Genomic DNA, 21,746 nt, shown 5'->3' on the forward strand with positions numbered 1-21,746 from the left:
AGGATGAACCCCCCCGCTTCGTTTCGTTCGGAGGGCGCACCAAAGGTCTCGCCGCCTCGAAACAGACACTATCTAGATGGATAGTGGATGCTATTGCTGCTGCATACGCGTCAAAAGACCTGCCATGCCCGTTGGGCATTAGGGCTCACTCCACTAGAGGCATGGCATCCTCGTGGGCATGGTCCAGCGGGATTTCCATTCACGACATATGTGTGGCAGCGGGATGGACTTCCCCCTCCACCTTTGTCAGATTTTACAATATGGAAGTGCCCGCTCTGCAGGCAAAACTACTAGCGGTTTAATACGCTACAGCTCCCCTGGTGAGCTGCATTGATGGGACACATTCCACACAGACCGGCACCGCCGCTCTGTCGTTCCCTTCCCACTATGTGCTTATGTATTACACAATCAATGACCCGCATTCTTGCCGGCCAAATATTATTTCCCCACTCATAAGGGCTCCCACGGGTCCCCCTTAATTCCCTGGGGCTCATACAGTGGATGCTTGGCGCGACGGCGTTGACAATGGGTTCCCGTGAGCGTAAGCTAGCTTATGCAATACGAGAGAACCTCTCGTAAGAGAACGTATCGGTTACCTAACGTAACCTCGGTTCTCTCTAGATGAGGGAACGAGTATTGCGTAGCCGGCCGTGCTTCAGCGCCACGGCTGACTTTTCGCTTCAGTCAATGAAAACCAGGGTTCCAGCCTCACGAACTACGCTTATATGCACTCTAGTCACGCCCATTTTGGCAGGCTTTGTTGCAGTGAGCGCGCAGACGGCTCTCATAAGATGCGAGTTCGCCCAAGCTTGTCTATAGGCTGCAGCAGTTGCCGCAGAGCAACCTATGAGCTCGCTAGCTAGCCCGCTCAAGGTCTGCAGCTGCCGCACTGCGTTGACAATGGATACAAAAATTAAGGATAATTTTTTGGCTTCAATATCTCAGAAAAGATGAATCTTTCCCGTAGCGTAAGCTAGCTTACGCAATACTCGTTCCCTCATCTAGAGAGAACCGAGGTTACGTTAGGTAACCGATACGTTTTGGCCAGTGCCTTTCTGATAGTGGAGTCATGAACAGTGACCTTTATTGATGTGAGAGAGGCCTGCAGTTCCTTGGATATTGTCCTTGGCTTTTTTGTGACTTCCTAGATGAGTTCTCGGTTTGCTCTTGGAGGAATTTTGGAGGGTCAGCCACTTCTGTGAAGGTTCACTACTGCACCAAGTTTTCTCCATTTAGAGTTAATAGCTCTCACTGTGGTTCTTTGGAGTCCCAGAGCCTTTGAAATAGCTTTGTAACCCTTCCCAGACTGATATATATCAATCACCTTTTCCACACATCACTTCTGGAATTTCTTTCGATCTTGGCATAGTGTGCTACTTGGTGAGATCTTTGAACCAACTTCATGCTGCTGAAAAAATTATATTTAGGTGTTTATTTTATTGAACAGGGCTGGCAGTAATCAGGCCTGGGTGTGTGCAGTCTAGCTGAACCCAATAATGAATGCAGTATAATAGATTTGGGGATCTGGGGGTGGCTGTGGTTCAGGTGGTAGAGCGGGTCGGCTGCTAATCACAGGGTAGGCAGTTCGATTCCCGGCCCACATGACTCCACGTGCAGAAGTGTCCTTGGGCAAGTCACTGAACCCCAAGTTGCTCCCAATGGCAGGCTAGTGCCTTGCATGGCAGCTCTGCCGTCATTGGTGTACGAGTGTGTGTGTGAATGGGTGATTGGTGATTGGGACACAGTGTAAAGTGCTTTGGTAACCTCTAAGTTTAAAAAAGTGCTATATAAGTGCAGAACATTTACCATAGATTTGGGTATTTATTAACTAATGGGGCACTTTTTCACACAGGTCCAGTTAGTATTGGATAACTTTTTTGCTTCATTAAATAACATTATTATTTAATTTAGCTATAAAGTCCCCTCCCTGCTCAGTAAATCTCCACTGTCACTTTCTTCATCATGTGTTTTTAGTGATTCAACTTCTTCATGCAAATCGCCCCCTACTGGGCAGGGAGAAGAATTTCTTGCAAAAAAGGACCTACCACACCTATAATATCACTTCTGAAGATATGGATTAAAACACTGCAATCATATGGATTACTTTTATGATGCCTTTATGTGCTTTTTTGCAGCATCAAAATATTGGCACCTATTCACTTGCATAGTATGGAGCAATAGATTATGTTTTCTTAGCAAGCACCTCTAATTATGGATTTCCTTTAGTATAACCCCATGGCAATACCATCAAAGAAGTCAAAAGCCATGTCACGAACAACCCTCACACTTAAAATTAAAAAATGAAACCCCCAAGAATCAAATTCAAACACACCCCAATTCCAGGTACATCTTTTAAATCAACGCCTCATTTTCGGTTTCACTGTGTGCAAATATGTTCTGGTGACTCATTCGTTTAGATCTAAGATTAAGCCAAGCTAAATTTGCATGCCAGACTCAGTGAACTTTACTTTGGAACACTGTCTGAGCAGGTGGTCACCATGTTGTTAGTCATACTATCTTTCCTGTGCATGTTCAAGGGGAGATAGGAAAGGGCCCCCATGAGTTAATTAGCCATCATTACCCCATCTCCTGCTTCCTGAGTGGGTGCTTCTGTCCTGTCCTATTAACATCTCTAATAGAGCTGTCACTGTGACTCATGCCCATCAGTCTGACACTTGGCTTGGTGTCACTGCCCCGTGTTATGATAACAAACACTGTCGCAGTCACTGATCCACACTGATATTCAACAAGAAGTCAAGAGATGTGTGTAAATGGTGACACTTTATTTTATTTTTGCAGAACTATCCATCTAAGCCCAACTTTTCATCAATTCATCTGAACTTGCACAGTCAATTCAAGAATCATTATTGAGGCAAATTGATGTTGATCATAATAATTAGTAATTTAGTTAAAAGAGACAGGCATGTGGGACAAAACTACATTTCCCATAATTCTCTGTGAGAGCTTGAGTAAAACATAAAAATATATGTAACTATAAACTTATGTAAATAAAGCATCAACACCTAATGCACATCTTTTGCTTTTCATTTTACATTTACTCATTTAGCTGACACATTTGTCCAAAGTGAGAGGAAGGACATAACATTATCAGTTCATCTTAAGGAGACAGTAACATGAAAAGTGCTGCATTACAAAGTTTCAGTTGCATTAGAAAAGCTCTGGTCATTTATTTTTATAATTGCAGTAGTGCTAAAAACCTCCCCGAAGAAAGTGTTTGTCTCTAAGTTAGCAAGGGAATAAATATGAAATTGGTCAATGCATCCATTTTTTTCTTCCAACTAAAATCATTTGAAAACATCACATCACTTCCAAACTCCTATGTAAAAACTTAGACATTAAATAGAAGCCACAAAACTAAAAACTATTTTGATTTCACAAGGTCTTAAAAGCTGCATAGAAGAAAATTAATGCTGAAAATATTACACACTCGATAGATTTATAGGGTCAGTCTACGATTCCTCCCTCTAATTCTGACAAACGCACACACAGTTCACGGTTTAATGAACAATGGGTTCTTTACTTTGTGCCCACGCAACAAACCGTGTGGCACGGAGCATAGTCCTGCTGGAAAAAACAATCCTCAGAGTTGGGGAACATTGTCAGAGCAGAATCACTGATCCTCCACCTGGTTGTCTAATGGTTAGACGGAGACCTGGAGAGGCCTTCAAGCCACAGTGTCTCACACCCACTGTGAAATTTGGTGGAGGATCGTGATGATATGGGGGTGCTTCATCAAGGCTGGAATCGAGCAGATTCGTCTTTGTGAAGGATGCCTGAATCAAGCCATGTACAAGGTTATCCTGGAAATACTGTTCCCAAACATGTTCAGTGAAAAGTCAAAAGAAAATTGCAATGTATGTAATTGTAACTATAACAGATATTATTAATAAACCACGGGATCTCATTGCATGGGCATTTTTTGCCCCCATATTTTGAATTTCTGGGATATATTTTTCAATTTCGATGGCATTTTTGCTCCGAGTCCCCGTTAATTTCCGACACTATTGTAATTGTATCTTTCTAAGGCATTTAAAAGTTTGTTTTAGACATATAGTAGTGAGTAATCAAGATATATATGTCAAACTACATTGTGTTAATGTTTGACAGTTAAAAAAAAACCTCAATCAACTCACGTACTATAAGGACTATCATTTATTTATACTTAAAAAAAAAAAGTTGTAGTAGTAATTTGTTACTTTCCCCCTCTGGTTTTCAAATAGGTTTCCAGAAATGTTCCCGTCTTTCATTGGTCAGGCAAAAACATATATGACAGATTTTCACTCAGAAATGACATTTCTGGGGGCAAGTAAAGATGCTGACTACCACACCTGGAGTCGCAAGTTTGAATCCAGGGCATGCTGAGTGACACCAGTCAGGCTTCCTAAGCGACCAACTAGCCCGGTTGCTAGGGTGGGTAGAGTCACGTTGGGTTAACCTCCTCGTGGTCGCTATGATGTGGTTCTCGCTCTCAGTGGGGTGCGTGGTGAGCTGTGCGTGGATGCCGTGGAAAATAGCGTGAGCCTCCACACACGTTAGGTTTCCACGGTAACGTGCTCAACAAGACATGTGATAAGATGCGTGGATTGACTGTCTCAGACGCGGCGGCAACTGAGATTCGTCTTCCACCACCAGGATTGAGGCTAGTCACTATGCCACCACAAGGACCTAGAGCACATTGAGAATTGGGGATACCATATTGGGTGGAGAAAGGGAGATAATCCAGAAAAGAAATACAAATAAAAAAATTCTGTCATCATTTACTCACCCTTGTGTTGTTCCAAGCCTCATGACACCATGTAACACAAAAGGAGAAATGTTGAAGTCTTTATCATGTTTTTACAAAGAAAGGGGACTGAATATTTTTAGGTTCAAAAAACAAACAAACCAACAAAATGTAAAAGCACCATAATGTAGCCTATCATAAAAGGATCACAACACATACACTATATTCCTAGTGTGAGAAACAGATCAAAATGTAAATCATTATTCATCTTTACACCTTAGCTCTGTTTGGTATGCTCAAAAAAGTTTATGAATTGATAAATGATTTGTTTAAGTCATTGACCTAATGATCCATTGGCATCGGTAGACAGCTCACCGAAGGGGAATATTATCAGTGAATTATGATTGAATTTCAGTCTGTTCCTCACACAAAGCTGTCATATGACATCAGAAGACTTGGAATATAGCACACGGGTTGAATGGATCACTTTCGTGATACTTTTATAATGTTTCAGCATTCTTTTTGAAGCTTGAGAGCTCCAGATTCCATTAATTGTAACAGCGTAGAAAAAAATTCAGAGTACGTTCAAAATGTAAAAACTTCAAAACATCTTCGCTGTCCCACGAAGGAAAAAAGGTAAATCTTATTAGGTATGACACAGGGATTAGTAAATCATGACATCATTTTCACTATTCCCTTAAAGGAGTAATATGTTTGGTTGATTTCACATCATCTTTTGCTACAAACCTGATAAAAGTGACACGTAAAAGACAAGGGCTTAATCTCACAGCCGAACACATCACACACATTCCAGTTCAGCTCGATCTCAGATGGAGGGATGCTGAAGTATTAGGAAGTATTGCCTCCTTGGAATATTAATGCTGATGAGGGATTTGAATCTGATGCTTCTGAGCAAATGCTCTAAGCCATAATGCCCCTTGCTTTTTCTAAGATCTTCTACACTCAAAAACAGTCCTCTTTCCAAATATCAAAGGAATATTAATATGCCAAACTTCATTATACAAACAGAAAATTCAAACACCCCTCTCAGAGCTATAGGAGGGCAGAACATGGCACTCAATTAAAAGAAACACACAGACATGTTAAATCTCAGGCAGAGAGAGAGAGAGAGAGGCAGAACGTAGCTACTATTTATAGAGCAAATACATAAAACCATCAAATAGCAGCAGCAATGCAACATTGGAATAAAATGCTGCATTGACATTTTAAATGTTTAATCCTCCATTAAAATGCTTAGGAAGTAAAATGCCCTTTTTACCTCTAATATGAAAATGTTATCTGTATTAAAAGTAAACTCCGCATTTTCCCCCATTTAAATATTTTTATTTTTAAGAACTTAAAAATAAGCATGCAATCATGACCATTCACATGATACGAGGACTCTAGTCATATCAGTAACCTTATAAAAGTTTTTTTATTCTCCACAGACAGCTCAAAAGTAGCTGTGTTTTCAAACTAAATATTTTATTGTTACAAGAAAAATATGAATCATTATTATTTCATTACATTATAGTGTATCTTTTTCCATTGTCAGATTGTTTCTGAAGGGCTCTTATATCTGTTGCCATTGACGAATGTTCGGTCACATGATTTTTCTATTTGATTTATTTCTGTCTGGTTGCTAGGTGGTTGCTATGCAGTTGCTAGGGTGTTCTGGGTGGTCGCTAAGTTGAAACTATGAGGTTGCACTGTGGCTACTAGGGTGTTGCTAGGTGGTTGCTATGGTATTAGGGAAGCCCAGCGGGGGCTTACAGGGACCTGCCTATAAGCTAACTTTGACACCCTGCACCACACTACTGAATTCAACAGGAAGTGGGGACATGCTTCCTTTTGCAGTGAAATAAGCTCTCATCAACCAGTGAAACTGGTTCTTACAGAATGTAGTGAGAGGATGTGAGACAATGTGACAATATCATTTTATGAATACCTTAATTTCACTAGCATATGTAAGAAGCATTTCAATAATGCATATGAATGAATTTCATTAATATTTATATCAATATCTTAACTTCACTAGTGTTTGTAAGAGGCATTATTTAACAATTATCAACTAAACAGCTCCTCATAGGGGCACCGTCATGGGAGCTGCCATTTTAGAATCACATGACCAGCTGAATACTACTCGCTGAATGTCAGTAACCATCTTGTTATTGGACACTTTCACTCTTGGATTAAATTAATCATGGCTGATTGTGAATAGTGAATTTCTACAATGACTTCAGTAACTTAAAACTTTAGATTTTGAATGATGCAGTATCCACACAACTGTAAATGTACTGTAATAATATCAGGGGCCGTTTAGGATGTGATTCAAACTTAACCTCTTGTATACACACAAAACACTCTCACTTTCACAAGAAATGTTCACACATACTCACAAAACGCAAACATAATAACATGAAATGCTCGCATATACACACAAAACGCATGCACATACTCACAAAATGCGCACACATTTACTGATTTTTCCTCTCACATACACAAAACACTCATGTATTAACAACATTTACCTCTCACACACATACAAGTTTTGAACATTCACTGAGTGTGTGAGAGGTAAAAGCAGTGAATGTGCGAGAGTTGAATGTGTGTGTGAGGTAAAAGAAGTGAATGTGCGATTAACAACATTTACCTCTCACACACATACAAGTTTTGAACATTCACTGAGTGTGTGTAAGGTAAAGGCAGTGAATGTGCGAGAGTTGTATGTGTGTGTGAGGTAAAAGCAGTGAATGTGCGAGAGTTGTATGTGTGTGAGAGAGGTAAAAGCAGATTATTAAGGGTTAATATTCCCCCTCCATTATAGTTCATCTACCCATGGGATGGAAAAGCTTAGCATGTTCCCTCGTTCATAACATTTCCACTAATCACTAGCTGTAGAATCCTAGAATAGGTTCTTCTCGAATAATCGGGTCCCACTGCAGTGCTTACTCCCCCGAGGACAGTGAGAATGCCTCTCCTTCATTATTCTGCTCCCTGCTCTCTGTAGTAGACAGCAGGTGCTGAGGCTCGGGAAGACATCTCCATACTGAATGTATCATTAGTACTTGGCCACAGCAGGATGACAAGACGTTCATTCAGGTGCTTAAAATGATTAAAAGAACTCTTATAAATCAGATCAATGAAATCACAGAGCAGCGGCGAATAGTACTTGGAAAATGGATTAAAACGCATGTTGTTTTCTTGTTAGCTTTGTTTTTCTGTCTATTGATGGTGACCTTTGAAGACCAGGGGCTGATGAAGAAAGAGATGCACACATACACAACCAATGGTCTTTCTATCATTGAGGGGACTCCATTGCTTCTATTGCTTTTAAACTACACTGATATTTTCTATACTCTAACCCTATACCTAAACCTTAAAATTAATTAGCCAATATTTAGTATGTTTATTAAAAGTAGCTTTCCTTATATACTTTACCATTACCAATAAAAACTATTGCTCACCATGATTACAATGGGACCAGAAAGTATTTGGACACTTTAGCCCGACTTAAAATGTATGCACAAATTACAGAACTGTTCAAAGGCATATGAAAACATATGATGCTAGATTTGTTTTTTCACTTCAACTAAACACACAACCTATTTTAATGAACATATGATGCAAAGTGTAGTTGATCACTTCAACATGTTCCAACATGACAAACAGAAAGCATTCAAATAGTTTTTTAATTATCTTTTTGTAAAATGTTGTGCTTGGAAAGTGTGCTTGTGCTCGATTTCTTTCAAATAAATGCCATGGTTAGATATTTATCTAATGCAATGATATTCATACATTTTCATACATACAAGTGTTCAAATACATTTTCGGTAGCATTTTATTTAGACAGTCATATTAGATTGTAGGCTACACTACTGTACATCAGTTAAATCTGTTTCGAGAAACCAGGGCTGTTACTAAATCTTTACTAAAATGTATTGCAAAAAAGATGCAGTAATAAATAAAAGCGTGTAGCAAATGTCAGATGATCCACATCTGTTCTCATTTACATTTACATTTATGCATTTGGCATTTAAACAAGTTATAAATATGCAAGACTGAAGACAATCCATTTGATGTGCATAGTATTGTAGTTATTATAAATATGTGCATATCGTATCTTTAGAATCTGCCTTACAAAGTCTTGACAGTCATAATCATGAGAAATAGATGCATGAACTCAAATCTGTCATTTTCAGTATAAACATCAGAAGAACTGCATTTAAATACAGCAATTATGTTTTAAGCTTGGTAATTACCACATCTAGAAACTATATTAGAAAGACATTTTTAGTAATCAAATAATCTAATTATCTAGATGAAGAAAAAAAAAAGCTCTTTTTATTATATTCTGATCACAGTTTTGCACAACAGTGAACAATTTGAAGGAAAGCTTTGCTGTTTTCAGAACTATCTTTGCTGGATTCATGTAAGATCTATAAACCCCAGAATTAAGCTGTGGATCTTCTCTCAGATTCAGTGCTGGTATACAGCCTTAGGTCAGAACTGAAAGTTGAACTGTGTAATTTCTGTCACCAAATGGAATTGTAAAAATAATAATTGTTTTCTAAGAGGTTTCTCCGAACATCTGCCATTGGTTGGAAAAACAGGTAGTTCGACCACAATATCGCGCCATTGTTTCATTGAGTCAATGTTGCTGTGTCGGACTGACTGGTCAGATGCTTAAACTTAATGGAAATCAACCAAGAAATTAGGCCTACTTCTATATAGATGTGTCTGCAAAGCAAACTGAGATAAGAGAAGGCATTTTAACACTGATAAAAATAAATACAGTAAATAAACACATCAGCAGTCATTCAATTAAGTTTTTATAAAGTCTCGGATCACACTGCCACACAAACACTGCCCTCTTCTGGACTACTGCTGCAGACAGTGAAGAAGAAAAAAAAATCTTTGGAGTGGATCTGCGTCAATTAAACTGCCAACAATAATATAACATATTAAAGATGCAAAGCTAATATCAATATATTTCTATACTGCCATCCAACAGATTACGTCTGAATAATTTTCACTTAATCTTGAAACAATGCATATTTTGAACTCTGCAACTCCAGCTCTTTTCTATATTCAGTTGTTTGTCAAGGAACAGAGAACAACAGGTGAACGGAGTGCTGTCTGATGCAAGATCAATTATGACTCTCAGATGGATAGAAAGTTAATGCCGTTTTGATGCTAATAAAGCCCAGATTACAACAAAAAAAACTGAATTTCAATAGCTTCTCTTATTTCTTCCCATATTATTTATGTTAAAAAACAGAAAGCTCTGCACAGGTGTGGAGATTGAAATCAAGAGGTAGCAAAGTGATGAGGGCAAAGGCTGCTATTAATTTTAGACACTGGTGAATGTGTTGGCTTGAGTTTTTTACTGACAGATGTGCTTGATTCTGACAACAATCATAGCATACATTCCAAATTGATGTAACACTGACACACTGTGGTGAAATATTGGTACGATAGAAGCATAACATCTAAAATTTAGCAAGACAAAAAGTAAATTATAGTTTTTGTTTCCAGCTCAAAGGAAATGAGTAGGGGAATACTTTCAATCAATCAATCAATTTCCATGACTTTTACAGATCACATGTTTATGATAGCAAAAACACAGTAAGCAGGCTAGGATACCACTTTCATTAATTATAGTTTATAATTAAACAAATGAGTACATGATTTCAAATTCAGCACAACAATCGTTCAAAGGCAAACAGAACAACAGTAAAGGTGTTGTTTAGTGCAAAAGTGCTAAAAGAAAGCCAAATATCTCCCCAAACACAGAAATAAATGTGGGCAGTCTGCCAAGCATGCACGTTTTCAATTCCATGCTATATGTCATGTTGTCAAATCATTCACCGTTAATGCAACTGCACATGACAGGATAACACATTTATCTGAATAAACAAAGACACTTATTTTCCATTTCAATTAGAATCATTTGAACAATTTTGATAGGTAGTTAAGCTGCCAGGCATGTTTTTCCACCTCAAAGTAACTCACATAAAGCATAAAGGAAAAGATATTGCTTCAATTCTTGATAAAGTCTTGAATGTGAGCATTTAGAGATTAAGAAAACTACCTCTCTATGATTTGATGGACCAGAAAGACAGATAGACCGTTTCAAGACAGGAGCTGGTCTTAATGTCAGCTCTATATGAACTGCTATAAATGTGCCCTTATTATTACCAAATAAATAAGTCCCATGATGCAGTTTGACACAGATGAGTATCGTTATGCTGGTGAAAGAACGAAGACTTTTTAATCAAATACAGTAAGACTCTGAACATCAACAAAGGACATTACTGACCAGAGGGTTTACGCCTTTCGAAACTATCCTTTGTTAGAGATAAGCCTACATGTAGCACCATTTGTCTCATTGGAAACATATACAACATTTTTTCCAAGTCATACTATGTAAAACATGAAGACATTGCTTTCAGTCTGCAATAGGCATTCTTAGATATTTTAACTGCTACTACTAAACACTATAGCTTACAATTTTAAATAAATAATACATGTCTAATCATCTTATCATGGATAAAATGTTGTTAATAACGATCACACATGCACCATTCAGTTTAACCTTAGTTTAACACTCATGCACCCTACAAAGACAATTCATAGAGAATTCTAGGCCCTGATTACTAAAATATGTATAGACAAGGGGCCGTTAACAGGACACACTTTTACGTTAAAATCAGCTGGACAGAGCACAAAGTAATGGAGCAGAATTCAAAGGTTTAATTTTTAAAAAGTTTGGTACCATATGTACTGTACCTTGTAATGGCATTGAAAAAACACTTCGTTCATAGCACAAGACGCTACAAGAACTAGATCTGTTGAAAGATGTTCGACTGAGCCTGACCAACATGGGAATTCGTCACAATACTCGAGGTGCCGATTTTGTATGACTTAATTTGTGCGAAAATGAAGGACTCTAAATCAACCAATCACTTATGCTTCACATACTCATTCGGAACCTAGAAGAGTCACTTTCTTCCATATTACACATCAGGATTTTTTACATTAATATTGTGGTTATGTTTATGCTCTGGGTAGGTTAATGTGTTACACTCTATGGTTAGGTTTAGGGATGTGCATTTTGGTCATTTTGTATACTCGAGTATTCTGACTAATTACTCGAGTACTTGTCGAGTACTCAAGGGGTGATTACATGTTCATAACTGTATATATAATAACATGTCTGACAAATGTCTATGGCTGCTGCATTGTGCCTTGTTGTTCCAGTGTATTGTGTTTATAATATGCTGTTATAAAACAATATGTTACAAAATGCACAAAAGATTCAAAATATAATGCATCATATTTTATCATTATGTGAAGATTCGCTGTCCAACTCTGAAAAAATGTGTCTGTGTGTGTGTGTGTGGTCAAATGTTCGCTCTTGTGAGGAAAGCTGCAATGCTCTGTATTGTTGTTGCTATGATTCATGAAGCGTTCCATTCAACTCAGAGTCTGAATTTCCACCTTTCAACTGGGGAAAGTGCAACGGTATGACACTTTATATTGGACATCTAACTTGGAAACTTGGTAGCAGGGCAGGGAGGTTTACAGTCAATGACAAACATTTACTTTTATTAAATAATATCCATTAACAAGTCAAAGTTCTTACATGAAATTTAAAAAAAACGTGCTTAGCAAACATTTTGCAGAGACAGGTGTTCAAAACACGGTTAATTACACTCTCTTTTGATTGTCGAAATGATAGCATTGCAGTGTTGTATCAGTTTGGTTGCTATGAGACGTTTCTGACAATCAATGTACCCCTCAAATCCAATCTCTCAATCAATCTCAAAATTAAAAATAAGCTCCCTCTTTGTTTGTGCGTTTAGTTGTCAGGTAATTGTCACTGGATTTCGAATTAAGTGAAAAGTCACATCATGCGAGATCACTATCGATCATCACTTTCATGATCGATCACTGCTGCCAAGTCCCAGTACCCGAGTAATCGGGTACTCGTGCACATTCATAGTTTGGTTTAGAGATTGGGTTAAGGGTTTCAAATTCCAAAAGCACAGTTTTTATTAACGTGATATAAACGGCACATCTGGAAATACAAGGACAAGTGGGAGGCGTCCCACATTAGTGGGTGTATAAATCGTAAGATTTAGTGCGGACAAACTCGTACGAATTCGCAGCCTCGTACTACTGCAACAAATTCTCGTGAGATTGTGTTGGTCTGAAACACATGTAGAGACTAGGGAATAATAGTCCAGACCAACTGCAGAAATGTTGAATGCAGTCTCGAGTGAAAGGCGTGTTTTTAAAAGTTCTATAAAAACATGATAAGCTGTCTAAAAACTGGGGTGCTCCAGCACGAGATGCTGAAAAAGCAGCAAGATGAACGTCCCATTTATGCCCTATAAAATAGCTTGTGTTCCTCTCACTCATTACATTCAAACAATGGTTCAATACTTGCTTCTACACAGTATGCAAACAAATTCATGTTCGGTCATACAAAGAAATAAAAATACCCAAGAGCCAAGACTAATGACACATAAATTTACGTGTTTACTATTAATATTCACATAGTCAGTATCTTTACTATCTGTGAAAACATTAGTGCCATGCAATGCTTGAGATGTGACAGGAATATCCAAAGAAAGAGGGAAAGAACCAGACAAAAAATACAAGACAAGAAAGACAGACAGAATGAGAGTGTGCAATAGCGTGAAGAGTGAGAGGTTTTCAGTCCAGCGGCACCTCTCTCAAATTTGCTGGGTCAGCTGTAGAGGTGGCCTGTTTGGACTCTCTCATCTTATCTAGGCCAAACAGCAGGTCCAGTTGAGTCACGGGTCTCAGCTGCATGCCATCCATGTGCCTGAGGACAGACCAAAGGACATCAGGGAGGAAATCAGGCACAAAAGAGTCATAGTCATTTCTAGTGGATTACATAAACTCAGCAAAAAAAGAAATGTCCCTTTTTCCGGACACTGTATTTTCAAGATAATTTGGTAAAAATCCAAATAACTTTACAGATCTTTATTGTATAGGGTTTAAACAATGTTTTCCATGCTTGTTCAATGAACCATAAACAATTAATGAACATGCACCTGTGGAACGGTCGTTAAGACACTAACAGCTTTCAGACGGCAATTAAGGTCACCGTTATAAAAACTTAGGACACTAAAGAGACCTTTCTACTGACTCTAAAAAACACCAAAAGAAAGATGCCCAGGGTCCCTGCTCATCTGCGTGAACGTGCCTTAGTCATGCTGCATGGAGGCATGAGGATTGCAGATGTGGCCAGGGCAATAAATTGCAATGTCCGTACTGTGAGAGGCCTTCAAGAGTCCTTGAAATGGCAAAACAAGTGTAAAAACACCTGCACAGGATAAGTACATCTGAATATCACACCTGCGGGACAGGTACAGGATGGCAACAACAACTGCCCAAGTTACACCAGGAATGCACAATCCCTCCATCAGTGCTCAGACTATCCACAATAGACTGAGAGAGGCTGGACTGAGGACTAGTAGGCCTGTTGTAAGGCAGGTCCTTACCAGACCTCACCGGCAACAACGTCGCCAATGGGCACAAACTCACCTTCGCTGGACCAGACAGGACTGGCAAAAAGTGATCTTCACTGACGAGTCGTGGTTTTGTCTCACCAGGGGTGATGGTTGATCTCATGTTTACCATCGAAGAAAAGAGCGTTACACCGAGGCCTGACCACTGGAGCAGGATCGATTTGGAGGTGGAGGGTCCGTCATAGTCTGGGGTGGTGTGTCACAGCATCATCGGACTGAGCTTGTTGTCATTGCAGGCAATCTCAACGCTGTGCGTTACAGGGAAGACATCCTCCTTCCTCATGTGGTACCCTTCCTGCAGGCTCATCCTGACATGATCCTCCAGCATGACAATCAGCCATACTGCTCGTTCTGTGCATGATTTCCTGCAAGACAGGAATGTCAGTGTTCTGCCATGGCCAGCGAAGAGCCTGGATCTCAATTCCTTTGAGCACATCTGGGACCTGTTGGATCGGAGGGTGAGGGCTAGGGCCAATCCCCCAGAAATGTCTGGGAACTTGCAAGTGCCTTGGTAGAAGAGTAGGGTAACATCTCACATCAAGAACTGGCAAATCTGGTGCAGTCCATGAGGAAGAGATGCACTGGTGGCCACACCAGATACTGAATGTTACTTTTGATTTTGACCGCCCCTCCCCCTTTGTTCAGGGACACATTATTCCATTTCTGTTAGTCACATGTCTCTGAAACATGTTCAGTATATGTCTTAGCTGTTGAATCTTTTTATGTCCATACAAATATTTACACATGCCAAGTTTGCTGAAAATAAAAGCAATTGAAAGTGAGAGGATTTTCATTTATGCTGAGTTTACATTAATGCTAACGTACACAATTAAACTTGAAAACGGTATCATACCATTTGTTTCTTCAAACAAAACATGAAGACAGGGACCAGTCTGGTATGTAGTTCCAGACATGATGCATGAATTTTGGAGTGTACTTATATATAAAGTACTTGTTCTGTCTTCACTAAAATCATAATGCTGTGCAAAACAGCCAACCAAAGCACAAGATAAAATATGTGGAGCAGGATTTTGGACCAATGAGATTTCACTTTGGGTGGAAGGATGAAAAAATATAAACCAAACTGTTTCTTGACGAGTGATGCTGTTGATGGTTGCAGCAGATTAAGACTATACTAAGATTAACATGGAGAAGATGTAAATGATTACGTAGCACTTAATTAGGAAAAAGTGTGTGAGAGAAAAACATGAATGCATAATGCTAACATATTAGACACAAAATATCTTCAACATACTCTTCCTCTTCATCTAGCTGGAACTGATGTACGATCTGCTTCATCTGCTGTTTGCGGACGTAGTCTCTGACACGGTACATGGCAGCGTCCCGGCACAGCTCTTTTAGATCACTGCCGGAGTAACCTTCAGTTTGCCCAGCGATTTCCTTAAGGTTAATTGCATTACTCAACTGAGGACGACAGAAATGAAAACCCATATAGTCCATTTGGGGTATAACATGCATGATGTGCTGCACTGTATATAAGAAGTAACTGTAATCAGATAATACTCTTCGATTTCTGATGCTAAAAATAACTGCACACGAGTTTAATGACTTACCTTTTCACCTGACAGAATAAGTCTAAGGATCTCTTCCCTCTGAGCTGCATTCTGCAAACAAAACAAAAACATGGCTTCATTAAAACTGGGTATCAACTAAAACCCATTAGATTAAGTGTGTAATCGAAGTGTGTAAGAGAGACTCACAGGCAGTCCGACATGAAAGGCAGTCGGCATTCTGCGCAGTATGGCTGCATCCACATCCTGAGGTCTGTTAGTGGCCCCCATCACCATCACCTCAACATTAAGATGTTATTTTCACTTTTAGTTTCTATCAGAAATTTTTGAAGAAACATGTTGGACCTAAACTAAACCAATAGGGTTCCCGCACCTTTAAATCAATACATTTTCCATTACTTTTGCAGCTATTCTTATTTACTGGACATTGATTTTATAGAGGTTGCACTCATAATTTGATGGCATTTTACTGCCACATATAATACAAATTCAAAGATTTCGGGAATAAAGTTCACATTATGAGATTAACGTAGTAACATTTTCAGAATAAAGTAGCCATGATTAAAGTTGTTGCATTACAAGATTGAAATCGTAATATTACGAGAATGAAGTCAAAGGAAAGTAACATGAAATTGATGTAATGGGGAAAAATAAAGTGGAGCAGATGATCTCATAATGTTCTGACATAGTTCTCGAAACATTATAACTTTAATTTCACAAAGAAAAAAAAACATTACAACTAAGACTTTATTTATTGAGTTGTACTCAGAAATAGAAATATTTTAGAATGGAGTAGAACCATTAAAATGTTTAATCATAGAAATTTCCAGGGTTTTTTTCTTCTGATTTTTAACACTTTAAGATTGTATTAATTCCCCCTTTTCCAGGTCTGGAAATTTTTAATTCCCTGATATTTCCAGGTTTATCATAATCTTAGGAACCCAGCTTCAGTAGCATGAGTGCATGTACCTGGCTGCTTGCTCCAGTCTCTAACCCATCCCACAAACTCATGAACTGGGCCTTCATCATGGCAGTTGCTTCATGATCCATACTTGAACGGTTCCTAAGGAACGAGTCTGTATCAAGAAACAGATTAGCATAGATGTACATGCAATAAACACAAACAATGAAATCAGTAAGTATATAACAATTTCAATGTACTCTTTCTTTTGTACCTTTAATTTAGCAACAATTGCAACTATTTTGCAGACTTCCTTTTTTTAACATCTGCCATTGAAATTGTGGTACAAGAAACTTGACTTATAAACATAATTAACTTTTACTGCCATTTTAAGCAATATACCATGATATTTAAACACCTGAGAGTCAATGTGCATTGCTCGCAGTCTTCAGTGTCACAGATGGTCACAGTACACTATTATTTAAATGTCATCAACACTGAAATACAGTGCTTAGACAGAGCAATGAAAAAATTGCAGTCATTATGCAATTGTACATGTACCACGTTTTCCCTAACAACCCATGATTAATATAAAAAAACATGCATATCCATAGTAATTATAGACAAGTTTATCATTGCAGTCAGGACAACATGTTTTATTTAACATCTTCCAAATGGAATTGTAATATTTCTCTAATCTGTTTTGAATCTGTAAATATCTGCCTGATTTCTTCAGACCATATTCAGTGCTTACCTATTTCATCAATGAAAATTATGCAGGGCTGAATCTTGACAGCCAATGAGAACACAGCAGCAGTCAGCTTCTGTGATTCACCGTACCACTTGTCAGTCAAAGTGGAGGCCTGGAGATTGATAAAGCGGCAACCAGATGCTTTCGCTGTTGCCTTGGCGATTAAAGTCTTTCCACATCCTGGTGGTCCATACAATAGTACACCTGTGGATAGAAATCAAAGAACAAAAAACTAAAAAATGTATGATTCATGAACATTTCATGGTCAACAACTTTTTTTGCCATACATTTTTCAGTAAATATTTGTTGTTCCTTTTTCTTGTCGAACAATTTTCAGGGCTCAACATGATTTTTTCTGCTAGCACGGTCTGGCCAGTAGTTAAGATTTTTACTTACCCTGCCAACATTTTACTTGCGCCCCCACAAAGAAATTTAATAAATAAATAATAATAATAAAAATATACTGTATATTCAAAAGTCTTAGGTACATAAGATGCTTCACAAAAACTTTTGTCTTAAGATGGTTATTTATATCTTCAGCTTTAGTGTGTCAATAGGAAATATACATTTTAGACTCCCAAGCATTTCTTTTGCATATAGAATAGAAGAAAAAAGAGCCCTGCAACAGATGTTAAAGTGAGTTTTAAATGGTCATAAATTCATGACAATGTTCAATACATCACAGAGAACCAAATGTAAAAACATATGTACAAGATCAATGGATGTACAGTTTAGTGACAGCATCAGTAGACTTAAAGGGCAACTAGCGTAAAACTCTTTAACATTTTCCCAGGGCCATCGTTATTGTTGAGCCCTGATTTGAATATTTATCAAATAAAAAGTTATGCCAAGCATCGACAACAATTTCTCAAATACTAACACACGCAATACAAAGATGCTGGTAAACACAAACTCCAAATGCAGTGGCCAGTTCTGTCCTTCTCTGTCCCTGTGTCTCACCTTTGGGGGGCTGGAAGAGTTTGGAGCCACGGAAGAGGTGGAGTTTCTGGAAAGGCAAGATGACAGTGTCCTGCAGCTCTGTGATGACCTCATCCAAACCAGCAACATCTCTCCAGGTCACCTTACAAGGGAGAAATAGATTTCCATCGCATGCTGATTACTTGAAGGCAAGGTTTTGGTGGGATAATTGTTAAAGATCTGGCTGTAACTTAAACATGTAATGGACCCCTCTTCATGAGCAAGACACTTGACGCTGAAGTGTGTCATTTCTGTACCACTAGCACCACCAACTGGAACAGAGCGCAACAGAGCCCACCCTACTGTCTGTTCTGGAAGTATTTGTTGCATGAGCTTTTCATAAAAACCTCCATAAAAGAGTTCTAAGCCATGGACCAAACCATCCAGCTCTGAGGTGAATCACATCATCACAAACTTTGTTTTGAGGCAAAAAATGATTTGAAAATGGGACAAAAGACAAAAGATACAAGACTGTGAAATCACCATCTTTCACGAGGACACAACCTAGCAAACACTGAATGTTCCTCTAACATTAACATTTGGTTCCCGTTTGGTTATTTCATTTTGAAGACCAATCTCTAACATTCTAGGAATGTTCTCTTTATGTTCATTTTTCCCCAGAATGTTGCAGGGAGCTTTTTGTGTAACAACCTAATAAGAATTGAAGTAAAGGGTTAGGTCTGGCCAGTAGTTAAGATTTTTACTCACCCTGCCAACATTTTAGCTTATTTCAGTAATTAATTATTTAAACAATGGATCAGATCAAGACATGGATTGCAGATTTATGATGTACAGCAGGGTTGCAGAAAGGATATCAGTATATAAGAGGTTAGAAGGACGTTAGGAAGATGTTAGGGGAACGTTCTCCAAACCTTGGCGAACCAAGAGAGAATGTCAGAATGTCTGTTCTGGCAACCAAAAATAACATTCCAAGAATGCTTTGGGAACCAAGAATTGTTAGCTGGGAAACTACAATCCCATGAAGCATTGGGAATGATTGAATTCAATAAGTCTATGTAAAAAAAGAATGGGATTTTTACTTCCTAAACCAGACTTCCACTCTATTGCAAAAATAAATATTCAAACAGCTTGCCCAAATTCTCCTCATCTGCTGTTGATCCAACAAATATATTCCCGTCCAAGTGAATGCTAATCTTAATGCCTTCATTAGGCTACTTCTAGCATTCTATTTTCTTTATAGATCACAAGGGACAGTATGACTGGATAACATTTTGTTTTTATCATGACTTATCATGACAAAATTATTTACATTTACCTTAATGCTGCGAGGATCTACAAGATGAGTGGCGATGTTCATCTCATACTCCGTCAAACTGATGCCTTCTACCCCTATCTGCTTCATCAATTGCTCTGCCTAGAGATGAAGGAAAGCACAAATACAGGACTATTAATGGAAAACAGTTAGGAGGCCCAACACTTTTTCAGAACTAGATAATTAACTAGAAATAATGGTGAAAATGTGTAAAATTATAACTACAAAATAACATTTACAAACATTATTTCATTACACAATGTTTTTAATCATATCATTAGTTAAAATACATTTAATTAGCCAGGATTGTAATAAAAATATGATTACTATATTTTCATATTTGAATGTAAATTAACTACTAACCTGATTATATAATGTTTGTTAAAAGTGTAGACTGAAATAAGAGTATGCGAGATTACAAATGAAGTTATACTGCACCAATGTACACATGGACATTGGTCATAATGTAGTTGGTCATAATGTAGTTGTCTAATTATTGTAAAGTTAAAAGTACTGTTTACTTTAATTATCATATCAGCACATGTCCAGTGCATATATATATATTTACCCTTTTCTTGGCAAGTGATTTTTGTTTTTGTGTCGGGTCCAACGCTTCCACCACCCATTTGATGCTGTAATATGTCGCAGCCCCAAAGATGGTAAGTCTCACGAGCATCCCCACCACCTCATTTCGAGTGAGTGGGCGGAGGAGGGCGTCCCGAGGAATGTCACTCAACATATTGCTCCGCCCCTGCAGTAAGCCCATCGGGTGAGAATGACAAGCGGGCGTGTCAATCTAAAAGAGACCAGGGTGAAAAAGCCCACCCGGCTAAATGCAAAAAGAAATCTTGCTTTCTTATCTTAAACTTCAGATCTTGGATTTACCAGTATCAAAATACATGTTTAGAGGTGACATGACAATCAATATCAAGTACATTTTTTTTTTTTTTTTACATACAGTTTAAAAAGAAAAGAATTTTGCTACGAGGTTACACTACAATACAATGCCAGCGACAATGCTGTTATGTATTTTATATACTTATACATGACAATTGCTATCAATGGTATTGTCGTATTTAAATGTACATGCATTTGCAATTAATTGAATCCTATGAGAGTCCTGCCCTCCAAACAGACTAAAAAGACAACTGCGATTTACAATTTTTACAACAAGATTAAACAAAGGCCAGTCCTAAGGGAGAATTCATAGACATAAGCATAGTGCCACAGGAATATTTTATAAAAATCTACTCACATTTCACAACATCACTGCTATCCTCATTAATCGACTTGTGTAACCGCAATCCGCGTTCCGTTTGGAAACAATGTATATATTCATTGGTTCCTATGCCACGCATGTTTACGGTATATAGGATACATTACCTGTTGGTTTGGACACATTTAGCTAAATTAATCTAGTTTTTTGGTTGAGCTATGTTAACATGGGTTACATTAATATTGTGAAGTAGTTAGTGTAGTAGTTTTTTGCTTCCCCTTCTATTTTATAGGGGAGACTGGTGTTAGTTTTCGGTGTATGCAAGTCACAGAATATAGGCTACTGAATTATAAGAATGCATGTTGGACTTAAAAAGTTGTGAAATAGCGACATTAGGCATTAATACATCTAGATTTGATTAATAAAATATACATAATATATAATAATATAATTGAGCCTGCGAGACATTTTTTAATTTATTTCTGTAATGACTGCTTTGAACGTTTCCAAACTTTTCTTGTAATTTTCAGAACCGATCTGTCAAGCATCCTTAAAGTGAGAGTTCTCCCATAAATTACATTTATTCATTTTACATACTCATTTGGCAGATGCTTTTTATCCAAAATGACTTACAAAAGAGAAATAATACATCATAAGCGATTCACCTTAAGGGGACACTGGGATGAAAAGTGCTGCATTACAAAGTTTCACTAGCATCAGAGAAGTAGTATCTCAGACAGATAAGAGTGAAACAGGAATATATATAATGTCTTTTTTTTAAGGAG

The 21,746-nt window shown here is 38.1% G+C and overlaps 1 protein-coding gene across 3 annotated transcripts; it reads right to left on the reverse strand.

Annotated features, from left to right (window-relative positions):
* Window positions 1-10,121: 10,121 nt before the first annotated feature.
* Window positions 10,122-21,055, reverse strand: atad1a (ATPase family AAA domain containing 1a). 3 transcript variants are annotated; one of them, XM_052125953.1, is made up of 10 exons: window positions 21,001-21,055; window positions 20,314-20,541; window positions 19,749-19,847; window positions 18,455-18,575; window positions 17,498-17,698; window positions 16,812-16,918; window positions 16,032-16,121; window positions 15,885-15,935; window positions 15,566-15,735; window positions 10,122-13,601 (listed from the first exon to the last, which is right to left on the reverse strand). In XM_052125953.1, exons 2-10 carry the CDS (start codon window positions 20,509-20,511, stop codon window positions 13,469-13,471), a joined length of 1,170 nt encoding a protein of 389 aa, XP_051981913.1. In that variant the 5' UTR covers window positions 20,512-20,541; window positions 21,001-21,055; the 3' UTR covers window positions 10,122-13,468. The 3 variants fall into 3 exon arrangements, with proteins under 3 accessions (XP_051981913.1, XP_051981914.1, XP_051981912.1); XM_052125954.1 differs by having other exon boundaries at window positions 20,314-20,496; window positions 21,001-21,053; XM_052125952.1 differs by having other exon boundaries at window positions 20,314-20,574; window positions 21,001-21,053.
* Between the last annotated feature and the right edge of the window lie 691 nt (window positions 21,056-21,746).

This window comes from Xyrauchen texanus, chromosome 4, assembly GCF_025860055.1.
Source record: "Xyrauchen texanus isolate HMW12.3.18 chromosome 4, RBS_HiC_50CHRs, whole genome shotgun sequence".
Classification (NCBI taxonomy): domain Eukaryota; kingdom Metazoa; phylum Chordata; class Actinopteri; order Cypriniformes; family Catostomidae; genus Xyrauchen; species Xyrauchen texanus.

Coding starts and splice junctions, on each gene's coding strand:
- atad1a (XM_052125953.1), bottom strand. CDS start 20,511: ATGGGCTTACTGCAGGGGCGGAGCAATATGTTGAGTGACATTCCTCGG. Junction 15,936..16,031: donor CCTTTCATGTCGGACTGCCT/GTGAGTCTCTCT, acceptor TTTTGTTTGCAG/AATGCAGCTCAGAGGGAAGA. Junction 15,736..15,884: donor TTATTCTGTCAGGTGAAAAG/GTAAGTCATTAA, acceptor TGTCGTCCTCAG/TTGAGTAATGCAATTAACCT.